A 12,384-nucleotide genomic window follows, 5' to 3' on the forward strand; every position below is an offset into this window, starting at 1 on the left:
TGGAAAGAAGAACATTATGAAGGGTGGACAGAGAACAGCCAACAATGTGATGGGCACCTTGGCCCTATAAGCATGAGAGACAAGGGAAAGAACCAACAACCTGAATGCAGCTGAAGGGGACCTGAACCTCGGAAGCTGAGTTCTGGCTTTGGTTTCGTGTGAGACTGAGAACAGAGGCCCAAGACTACCCTTGCAGCGCCTGCTGACCCACAGAGAGCCTGCACCTCTGCTGTCACAGGTGTAGTCTATGGTCACTCTCATGCAGCAACATGGAAGCTCACAGAAAAGCTACTAATGTTCGTATTAACGACTGTTTGTAGAACGAGGTGACATCGGCTTATGAAGAGCTTATAAACAAGACAGGAAATACGTATTTAAATTAGTTCCCACCCTTACACAGAAGAGCAAGAAAACCTAGACATAAATGCGCATCACAACAGCTCAAGAGATGGCTCAGTGGTTTGAGCACTTGCAGGACCTGAGTTCACTTCCCAGCATTTACACTGGCTAGTGCTTCACTACTGCCTGTGACTCCAGCTCCAGGGCATCCGAGGCCCTCTGGCCTTTGGAGGTACCTGCACTCATGTGCACATACATATGTGCACACAGTTAAAAGAAGAGCTGAAGATGGACAAGCTGTGACTTATTTCTATCCCAAAGCAGAGCGCCAGTAAGGGCACATGTGCAAATAAGCGTCCGCTCAGAGCCTGAGGAAAACACTTGTTCCACAGCTGCTGCTTGTCTTCGTTCTACTGCTGTCTGAGGCAGAAAAGCCACCTGACGTTTTCTGAGTCAATGCTGTCAATGCTGTGGACCCCATACAAGGGTTGAGGCCAATGCAGGAATATCACATTTTGCTACCTTCTCTCTCTGTCTGATCGCACATGAACTTGTGGCAGAACCAGTTTTGAGGTTACCTTCCATTTTGTAGATGGAAAGACAGAGATAGACAGAAGTCAAGTGGTATAATTAAAGTTAAGTAGTTTAATTCTTTAATACACAGAGTAGAAAAAAGTCAACAGAAAGTAAATACTATGACAAAACCATGAAAGCCATGTTTGCAGAAGAAGAAAACTAAATGGTCACTCAACGTGATCTGTGGCCTTACTGAAAATTACAAAACTGAAGCACATCTACTTGTGTTCACAGCCCATGCTGTCCCCTCCCATAATGACCTGGGATGGGCCACATGGCTAGCTAGTATTGACCAATAGGCTCGGGGAAATGGACTCCAACAAACACCTGCCCAAGCTCGCAACAGGGTTTACCTTGATCTTGGATTTCACCTTTCATGGCCAGGGTACTCTAGAAACCACACAGAAGGGGCCCAGACTGCAGCTGGGTCCCGAGTGAAGACTCTGCTGACATCAGTCACCCCAGAGGGCCCCTGACGACACAGCCATGAGACAGTGCAGTTCTGTTGACTGAAGTCAGTGAGTGTGGGGCTCTGCTATATATTACAAGATGACAGATGCATTTCACTCCCATTCTTTGACTCACTCAACTTAGGAATCCATCTCATGAAAACACTGTCTCAGCAGTCATGCACCATGGTTTTGTAGGCGCTAGTGGGAGAAACAGCCCACCTAGGGCTACAGCACTAGGATCCAGTAAAAGAGTTAAGCATAGCTAGGTATATGGATAGTAACAGACACCCAGACACACTGGATACCATGGTCAGAGCCTGAGAGAGTCCGTCTTGTGTGGGATCACATACCCTGTTTAAGGCAGGGGTGAGCAGCAGGCAAGGCCGGCTCTGTGGGGTAAGGAATCTCACCAGGCTGACTCGCTGCACAGCTGAGCCACAGGCCAGCCATGGGGATGCTAGGACCACCCGCTGGTGCTGCCCCAGCAACAGGAGTTTCCATGGGTGTTGGTCTAAATTCATAGAACAAGGCAAACTGAAGAACTTTATTTATAACTCCTTAGAGCTGTAAGACAATATTTCCTGTGGACACAAATGTCCCAATGCTATGAGGCAGCAGGTGAGCTGAAATATACAAGGGCTGTGCTATTTACCTAAGACACACATCTCTACCTACCATCTCAAAACAAAGCCCTCTACTTGTCCCCTAACTGCCCAAATCCCGTCTGTGCTGTGTGTGTGTTGGAGTCTTCCTCTAGTCTTCTCCATCTTCATTTTGAGATGAGGTCTTTCTTACTGACTGTGAGGCTGGTTATCTCCTGCCTAGGCTTTACAGCACCAGGCTTTATGGGGGCACAGGAGATCCAAATTCATGGCTGTGCAGAAAGCACGCAGCCTCTCAGACTCATTCACAGTAGAGACTGCAGACACAAAGGAGAGGCATCCTGTAGCTGTTGTACAGAGGGATGCAGAAACAGCATGCTTGAGATTCGGAGGCCCGGGGTTGGGGATTTAGCTCAGCGGTAAAGCCCTTGCCTAGGGAGCGCAAGGCCCTGGGTTCGGTCCCCAGCTCCGGGAAAAAAAAAGTTAAAACCGAGGAATGAGATTCGGAGGCCCCACCCCAAATACCAATCATTAATTTTTCCATGTTGTTTTATTTCTAGAGCCTAAAGGTGGTGTGGCATGGTCCTCACAGATGCCTGGGTTTGAATGCTTGCCCCATAGGGAGTGCCACTATGAGGAAGTATGGCCTTGCTGGAATAAGCTACAGTGGGGCAAGCCTTCTCTTGCTACCTTCTCTCTGTCTGATCTCATATCAACTTGTGGTAGAATCGCATAGGAACTTGTGGTCTCCTATGAAAAAGTTACAGATGGTCTGGACACACAGCCTGTGGATCAGGATATAGAACTCTCATCCCCTTCTCCAGCACCATGTCTGCCTGCGTGTCGCTATGCTTCCTGCCGTGCTGATAATGGACTGAACCTCTGAAAGTGGAGCTGGCCCCAATGAAATGTCCTTTAATGAGAGTTGCTGTGATCATGGTGTCTCTTCACAGCAGTAAAACCCTAACTAAGACAAGTAGGATACGAACCTCGAATCCCTCTCCCACCACAGAAACCTAGCTACTTCTTACACATAGGAGGTTTCTGGACTCATCCTGCATTCTGGAAATCTTTACTTAGAAGAAGTTCCGAGACTCTTGAGAGAAAAAAGAAATTACATATCACCTTGCTTTATGTAACTGTTACCTGAAATACATCTGAAATATTATACATCTCATTTGCTTAGTAGTATATACCCAATGCTAAAAATTCTGAGATTCTCCTCTTTTATTTTTATAGCCCATAATACTCATCAAAACCAAGCTGGGAGGGTTGGGGATTTAGCTCAGTGGTAGAGCGCTTGCCTAGCAAGCGCAAGGCCCTGGGTTCGGTCCCCAGCTCTGAGAAAAAAAAAAAGAAAAAAAAAGCTGGGGCTTTATGTGTCTCTCCACTCCTGAATGTCATAAAATTCATAGCTGGTGTGGTGGCCTATATGGCCTTTAATCCAAGCACTTGGGGACACAGAAGCGGGTAGGTCTCTTGTGAGTTTGAGGTCAACCTGGTTGACATGGAGTTTCATCAGCCACAGGTACACAGTGAGACCCAGTCTCAAAAAAATTTAGATGTATTCCAACATGTAACTACTGTCACAACATCCAATATCACAGCTACTGCTCTAAGGGACCCCAGAATAACTACCTCTACAAAACCATCTTCACCATCTTTCGGTATAGTAGAAAAAATGCTCACATGGTGGCTGCATTTGACAGGACCTAACTGCATTTGGGTGAATGCCAAAACTCAATTTGCCAGGTTCCTACCTGATGCTGGTGTGTGCCATCTACATGTGTGTACACCCGCTGGTCTGCACTCCCTGGGGCTGGCCAGTGTAAGACTCAGCCCTGGGTTTCTGTTGTCCCTGATACTCTCATGCCCCTGCACTGGGGACACAGAGGCAGGTAGGCCCCAATATTACAGATACACATTGAAGGTGGCCTCAGAGCTCCAGAAACAACCTATGACTAGGCCTCCACAGATCCTCTGCATTTCCTGCTCTCCTGGCACTTTTCCAACCAGCCATGGCCAACTATTCAGAGTCCCCACTCGTTCGCCACTCCTCAAAGCCACAGTGGGCGTCTCTCTGCTGCTACTGTCTGGCTCAGCCTGGCATCTCTGGCTCACCCGTCACCACTGCTCCATCTCATCTTTTTTTTTTTTTTTAAAGATTTATTTTTATTCTCTGTGCACTGGTGTCTTGCCTGCATGTATGTCTGTGTGAGCTTGTCAAATCACTTGGTGCTTGATTACAGATGGCTGTGAGTCACCATGTGGTTGCTGGGAATTGAACCCAGGTCCTCTGGAAGAGCAGCCAGTGCTCTTAACTGCCGAGCCATCTCTCCAGCCCTGCCATGAATCTCTTATCTTTTCGGAGCATGCCTGGACACTACCAGTTACTCACAAACTTACTTAAAAAAGTCAAGTCATGCAGTTTCCCTAGATAACATTTCTCAGCTAGTGAAGACTCAAACTCATGAATATGCCAATTAGTTGAAGGGCCCTGACCCCTGGTAACAGATGCCCTCAGCCTGTGTCCCTTCCTTAAAGAGGCGCAGCAGCCCCGTTAAGGCACCCTCTTCCCAACTCTGCAGGTCTCTGTGGAGAGCCGACATCCTTCCTTCTTTCCTTGTGACGTGGCAATCGACAGGGCCTCTGCCTTCCTCCGGATGCATTCATATAAAATCACCGCTATCCCCAGTCCCAGGCTTCCCTGCCCGTCTGCTCTCTCCCATCTGTCAGGGGCTTTGCTTTATTGCCTTCTGAAGTCAGTTAACTCCTTCAGCTATGGAAGAGACATGGGAACACTACTCTGTGCCCTGTCTGTGTTCACACCATGTTGATCATGGCAGCCAGTGGGTGCCAACGGACCACAGTTGCCCATCATTCTCTTAGCTTCCTGTGTGTGGACTTAATCCTTACAGTGCAGCTGATGTCAGCTCCAGTGCTCTCACCGTTTCTAGAAGAGGAAGTCAGACTCAGAGTGGCCATGTTTCCTAAGGCTCTAGCTTAAGAGAGCAAGGAGGAGGCTTCGTCACCACATGGCAGTGCTTAGAGCCATCCCAGCTGAAGAGGTGAGTGAGCAGGTTGCCAGGCGGTGGGGAGAAGGGAGCCTCCTGGACAATGCCCATGCAGGAACTCCCTCCACATACCTTTTCTCATTCCACTGAAAGGGTCCTTGTTGGGCTCATAGGGCATCCTGCCCATCATGTCTGGCATGCCCATGCCCTGCTGGTATGGGGCGTTTGGAGTCATGGAGTTCCGTTTTGGGTACGCTGAATCACTCACGTCTGAGAACGGGTCATGCACACTGACTGTACTGCTTCTGAGAGACACAGAGGGTGGAAGCTGAGGGATACTGTGACACCATATACCCACGGAGCTCAGGAAATAAGCCACGCTTGGGACTGTGAGTGCAAAACCACCCAAAGTAAATTACATGTTAAAAGGAGCAGTGATAACGATTTAAAAGCTAACCAGGGAAGAGCGCTTTTTTTTTTCTATTAAGTTTGCTCCAAAACCAAAACAACTTGACTTTACATCTCAAGAGTCCTCAGAACATACCTTCCGCTTTGCATGGGGGTCCCCTGTCCGTGAGGGGTGGAGGCTGGGGTTGGTGGCTTCAGGTCACCGGGAACCTCTGCCATGGAACTGCTGCCAGTTGACTGTGGCGTCTGTGGACCTTGTAAGGATCCCGAGTTAGCTAGGTGTGGCCAAGGGAAATAAGGGGAGAGCCAGCGTTACTGGACAAGCTGTATTTTGGTAGCCGTGTATATGACAGGATTAAAAGTAGGACATTACTGGAATCACAGCAACGATGTAGTAAGAGACAGTCACGTATGCACTGTTTCTGTTCAGAAACGACAGGGTGAGAGGCAGAGAGAGACTGAGCGTGGAGCAGCACAGGGATGCCATCCCAGCTACTGAAGCCCGGGCCTCACAGGAGTGAGGCCAACGCTGCACACTGAGCTCTGCCCTCCCCACCCAGGAAAAGGGTGAATAAACGACTTAGAAACACAGCTCAGCTGTGAGCCCTAACAGTTACATGTGTGACTGGGTCATTGCTAAGAAAGGTCTAAGAGAAAAAGGGCTTTAGGTAGAAAACCGTTTAACTCAGTGTTGTTGGATATACTCTAAATGTAAATATAGAAGAAACAGAATAAAAATTCTGGTGTTTTGGGTTGGGGGGCTGTAATGCGGGGCTTCAGAACACGGGTTCTTCAGCAGCGGGAGTATTTGCAGTTGAAAAGTGCTTACGGAGGTTAACAAGGCACCTTACAGTTAATATTTCTTCAACAACTGGACACCTATGCTTGGTCATTAAAAACACTGTCATTCGAGCTGTGACTCAGATTTATTATTACAAATACGCATCATGCTGGCTTGTAGTCTCCGATGCTGCTGTCAGAACTCTGGGATTCAGGTTTAACCATAATTACTTTAGAATAAGAGCACTCAGATGTGAGCCTCTTTCAAAGCTCACGTGGGATTAATTAGCCTTGCTTTACAGGAAAACCAAAATATTTCAAGAGCTCCTACTTTATCATCTATCACAGTCATGTTAGATAGTCAACAGAGAGGTGTTGGGTCCACGTATTGATTAGACAGGAGCCTCCTTGGATGAATCTGTGTCCAATGCATCTGGGGTCTTTTCACCAGGTGAACTCAGAGAAGCAAATGACACAGCTCACAGAGCCTGTGTGCTGGCACCAGCACAGCTCTCTGAGACTGTCAGGTACTTGAACTCTGCAGACTACCTGCTTAGGAAACATCGCTTGTTTTCCTATGGGGGATTCCAGCCTCACCCCAGAGCTTGTTTTATGTCAGGGAAAATGGAGGTTAAGTAAGTCCCAAGCCATTACTTAATAAAAGGATCGGAAACAGGAAAGGTGGATGGTGCCTATGTATGGGAGGGGCACAGTAGAGAAACTAACCACAGGAACTCTGATATGGCTCAAGGTTTTATTGTAGATATGAGAGGCACCTGGAATAGTCCAGAGCAGAGAAAGTAGACTGACCATGGCCAGCCAAGTGGGTGTGGCCAGGGCTATTTGTGAGAAGGGAGAAAGCAAGAGACCAAGACCAGGTGCAGCACAGTGAAACTAGTCAGGGCAGGGAAAACCTTGCCATTATAGGAAGAACAAGAGTGTAGTAGGCGGAGGGAACCTGGGGAGCAGCATGCTAGTGTGGACTTTGAAATGTAGGACAGGTACTTGGGATACTACGGGAGTCCAGAGGCCTGGCAGTGCTTTGGTGTGTAACAAGAGGGAGCCATTAGTCCTTCTGCTGGAGAAACAGTTCCTTTAGACAGGGACCAGCTTCCCAAGTTCCTGAAGAAAGTGGCTTTTATCTGGATATATGGATGCCTTCTGGAGTTCAGGAACTGGGGCTTTTTCTTTGGACCTGACAGCTTGTCCTTAGAAAGCATCAGCTATCGGCAAGTGCTGTCTGTCAGACAGGGTCTGCCCAGGCTCTGTGGCCTGAGTGGCAGCCCGTGCGTCTGCAGCTCGGGGAGAGTTAGGGACGGCTTGGGCATGTAGCAGACTACCTAGTCATGGAGGCAGGGCAGCTGACAGACATTGAGAACTCTGGAACCGTGCATGAAGATGGAAAGTCATAACAAGTGAGCTTGGAGCCTTCTGTGGCACAGGTAACCGACCTGCCCCATCAGCCCCAGACTGCGGAGGACAGAAGACTTGTTTCTGAGTCAGGCTGACTTGCCGTGGAAATGTGGCTGGCAGGATGCTGTGATTTTAGAATGACCCTTACTTACAAAGTATTCCCAGTTATAACTAATAAAAAATAAAGGAAAATCCTCCTTGCTTGCTAGTGTTTTTCCCTTCCTTTCAGGAAAACAAAGCAAAACAAAACAAAACCCTGAAGGAACCCTCTTGCACTCCATTAGCAGAGGAGGCTGGCCCGCTCTCCAGGGTAGCCCCACCTTTTGCCAGAAGCTATGATGTAAACGTTAAAGTAAGCAATGAAAAGGTTACTGGAGGTTAAGTCATTCACACACTTCAGACGGGACAGCCAGGGCTCCCGGCTGGGAAGATAATTTGCACAGCATGAACCTGGTGCCCTACAGCCAGAGGGAGGGGTGTGGGTACCAGGGGAACAGGCGATGTGACCCAGGTCTGGTGACTGGAAGTCGACCGGAGGGCACCTTTGCTTACACCGCCACCGGTCTCATTTATCTTCCTCTGAGGATTCCCTAGTTGGAAGCAAGACAGGTTTTGTGACATCACTTGTCAGCTGATAATAAAAATGCAGCCAGCCACCTGCCAACAAAGATGGATGGGTTTTGGGTTACAAACTTAGTAGCTGAAAGTAGTTTTCTTGTCTGCGCCTGCCCCACCTCAGTGCCATTTTCCCAAGTCTGCTGGGGACACCTGCTGTTGACTAAACTTCTCCACTAACTTGGGGAACCTTAGGGATCAGACTACATGCTAACCCCCGATAGAGTTAATTCAGGGGTGCATCTGTTTGCAGAGTGCCCTCTGTGGACTAACTGCAGAGATGAAGCAGGACTAGCTCCAAGGCTTGATGGAACTTAACTTTAGATTCATAAAGCCACAGCAAATCCAGGCTGGCTGGCGACGCAACAATGTGGAGCTCTCTCAGAAGAAAGACACATGATCTAGGAACACGTGACTCAGTGAAGAACAATCTAGAAGACTCACTGGAGATCTTTGCTTTAGTTTGCCTCAATATGCTGGTTAAGGAAGGTTTAACTGCAAATTAACTTTAAGAGTTTTCTTTTTTCTTTTTTTCAGAGCTGGAGACCGAACTCAGGGCCTTGTGCTTGCTAGGCAAGCACTCTACCACTGAGCTAAATCCACAACCCCAAAAGTTTTATGTTAAAAGAGACCAAGAAAACATCTTGGCACAATCGCAAGGCAGGGTGTGGAGCCAGGGAGGCTGTCTGATGCTTGCAGGGCTGCTGCTGCTCCCTGTCCCCTGCGTGGGCTGTGTGTATGGTGACTCTGCAATGGACGCTGACCTCACAGTCAACACCAGGAAGCTTTGCTCCTCCCACTCTCCCCAGTCACAGCAGGACCTTGGCTGCATCTGCACCAAGAAGTGCAGCTCCCAGCCTAGCTCCTCTGTGCAGCTGAATGACAGCATTGCCATAAAGGCAGCTGTTCTAAGCTGGGGAAAGGAAGGTGCTGGCTATTCAGAGGACCAGCCTCCACTTTCTGCAGGATCTGTGCCTCAGCAGGGCTTTCTGTTCTGAGACTGAGGCATGCTGGGAGAGCTATTCTCTACACACGAGTGCAAGCCATTTGGGGACACAGGGTCTTTCCTGACAAATAAAAACATCTTTAGATCTTTGCAGACATCACTGCTTTGGACCCTGTACCCCGGTAGGGTGTTATTTTGGAAGAACAGTTCAGGGCTGCTCACAGATCACTTCTTTCAGTCTGTGAACTGAATGTAATGTGTGCTTTTTAGAATTAGCCTGTCCCATGTTCAGGTATGCCCCAAGTGGTCAACATTTGGGATCATTAAGGGTGAGGCTTTCTAGGAAGATTTCCTTCTTAGAACTGGACCTCTATCTAAGGATGGGCAGGCAGCGTACGGCTGGTTGCTCTGTGATGCTGACAAGTCAGCAGAGAATCATTAGAAGTGAACAGAATTCTTTCTTTGGCTTCTGGATGTCAAGAGTAGACCTATTTCAAAGGCATTTCTTTCTAGGCTAAGGTGAATTCAGAGAACAATGCATGGTCAAATATCCCCAAGTAGGCCTCTTGCAGCCCCACTGGGTAGCTTTGGGTTCCTCATCTGCCTTTGTTCTCTTGGGGACATGTAAACTGCACCTGCATCCCGGGAATGAGACACTGTCTATGCTCAACAAACCTGGGCTTTCAGTTGGCCTCAGGACAGGCCCCACCTTATATAGAAATGGCAGGAGTGTCACCATTGCTGCAGGTAAGTAGCCTTAAATGGGATCTGTGATGACCAGTGACTAGAAACCAGAAATGGTGGGGTTTACCTAAGTGAGCCTACCACACAGACCCAAGCATGGGTCCAATTTCCCTGTCCCTAACACTGGATTTGCCAGCTCACAGTATGTGGTAATTTCACACTTTAAAGTCTAAGGGAGGGGTAGGCCAGAGGAGAGCATGAAGAGTGACCTTATCCAACTGTGTGGGTGGAGTGGCAGGAAGGAGCTGCTTACACACATGGTCCCCACGATGGCACCTGCCGGCCTTTGCCATAGCACTGACACGGATTCCCTTCAGGTGAGACCTTGCTGGACAGGAAACAGCAGAACCTAAGTCCAGATTTTATTTTATTTTTCCAAAGTACAAACTGGAGTGGCCCAGACAGAAGAGGTGGGCCTGAAGGTGGCGCCACCCAGACTGTAAAACACCAGAATGGGGTTCACAAAGATGTCTCCTATCCAGAGAGAGGGGATATTTTTCAATCCTGTATTACATACAAAGGCATCTGACTCAGGACTCTAAGGTCTACTCTGATGAGAAGAAAGAAGGCAGGTGTGCCCCCTTCATGCTCTAACAGGGAGGGTGGCACTCCATCCTTCAGGGAGGGCCTGAGCCTGGTCCCAGGGCAGCTGCTCAGGCTGCTGTAGCACTGTCACTTACCAGGAGATGGCGGCTGGAGCTTGGGCTGCTTCTTCGCATCCCCCGTGCTGAAGACTTCAGGAGGGGGCTCCTCCCCACGCTCAATTTTGCACTCGAAGGCGAACAGGTACTGAATATATTGCTTCTTCAGGGAGCTGGCTGCGCTGCTCGAAGTGCCAACGTTCAGGTTGGTTGCCAGCTCACGCCACTTCTTGTTTTTATTAACCTAGCAAAAAAACGGACAGGATGGTTGGTTCGCAGCAGTGGCTTGTTTAAAGCCGGGAGACAAACAAGCACTTAATGTCTTGGCTTACTTTTTTCATTTGCCTCTTTTAACTAATGCTCATCACTCCCACTCAGCAGCACACAGACAGCATTTACAGCTGTAAGACCATTAAGGAGCCGCTGATGGTGACATAAAAGCCCGCTTGCTGGGGTCTTCTGCCCGCTACATCTCCTATAGACTTGAGTAAGAGCTTCCTCACTCTGAGCCCCAGGATGAATGGAGAACCCAACACACACACACACACACACACACACACACACACACACACACACACACACACACACACACACACAGAGAGAGAGAGAGAGAGAGAGAGAGAGAGAGAGAGAGAGAGAGAGACAGACAGACAGACAGACAGACAGACCCTTGACAGACAGGATCCTTGTGGGATGGGTACAGAAGGTGCCCCCTGCTACTGGCTGGAGTATGGGCCAGCAGCTGAGTAGCTGGGACACAGGTTTGTGTATGTCCTACAGGGTTTCTATCAATGTTCCAAGAGAAGACGTGTGTGTGTGTGTGTGTGTGTGTGTGTGTGTGTGTGTGTGTGTGTGTGTGCGCTGGGGGAAAGCATTGCTTCAACTTTCTCATTTCTACCTAGAGTGGGTTATGAGAACTTAAAGTCATGAATGAAACATGAACACACAAATAACTCAGGAAGACAGAAGCTTGTGCCTTTGGATGGGTGCTAGGTTGAGTAGCTTGTAATGGTGATGAATTAATGAATTTCTGGATCCAAACTTTGGCACGAGGCTCTTTACATCCATTTACTTAGTACTAAATAGTCACAACAATAAACACACTGCTTGATTGCTCTGGGAAACACCTCTTTCAGCACTCAACGGAAGTGGGTACAAACAGCAGGCCACGATTGCTTCAGAGATGGCCAACCTGAGTGCTAGGATCTGAGCTGTCAGGGAAGTTTGTTGGGTGGAGGGGTGCACCATTGGTAATAGCAATACTGTGAGTGTCCCTGGGGTGTGCACTGGCTAAGCTGCAGAGTTGCTTGTGTGCTGGTGTAATCTGTTACACACACTGGCGTGACTCAGGGAGCCAGACCAGAGCGACACACGTCACCCGATGACTGGATGCTAGTGTTTTAGTCTTGGAGATTTGCATTAGAGTTTAGCCTAGACGAGGTGAGCAGAGTGGGAGGAGCAGATGCATTAGGGAGATGGGGGAGAGGTGGTCCACCCAGCATGTGTGATGTATGTGGGACTCTGCAGAGTTAGACCGGAGTTCTAATGGATCTAGTTATAGGCCTCAGTCCGGGGAGGGGAGGGGACTAGTAAAGGTGTGCCCTGCACCCCAGAACCACAGAACTGAGACACTTAGGGTGACAGGTTACTTTGGCGGGGTGTTTGCTGTCTCATTCCAACTGCCTCTTAGGCTTCTGGGGACCCAGCCGGCTCTACAGCATTGATCTAGGGCTGGGATCTGGATGGTTAGTCTTTAGAAAGTTCACAGGCCATCCCTAGTCATGGCAGGAGCCATGGGAACAGCTCATGTTTGCCATCAGTTGGTTCCGTGGCTTCTATTGCAATTTACTTAGT

General features: G+C 48.7%; 1 protein-coding gene across 1 annotated transcript in view; it reads right to left on the minus strand.

The window, feature by feature from the left end:
• Window positions 1-12,384, minus strand: part of Arid1b (AT-rich interaction domain 1B) — a 345,497-nt gene that overhangs the window by 11,696 nt on the left and 321,417 nt on the right. Inside the window, 3 exon segments of the mRNA XM_032894759.1 lie at window positions 5,116-5,288; window positions 5,528-5,666; window positions 10,570-10,774. Of these exon segments, the coding sequence (XP_032750650.1) occupies window positions 5,116-5,288; window positions 5,528-5,666; window positions 10,570-10,774 (517 nt within the window).

Source organism: Rattus rattus, chromosome 2, assembly GCF_011064425.1.
Source record: "Rattus rattus isolate New Zealand chromosome 2, Rrattus_CSIRO_v1, whole genome shotgun sequence".
Taxonomy (NCBI): domain Eukaryota; kingdom Metazoa; phylum Chordata; class Mammalia; order Rodentia; family Muridae; genus Rattus; species Rattus rattus.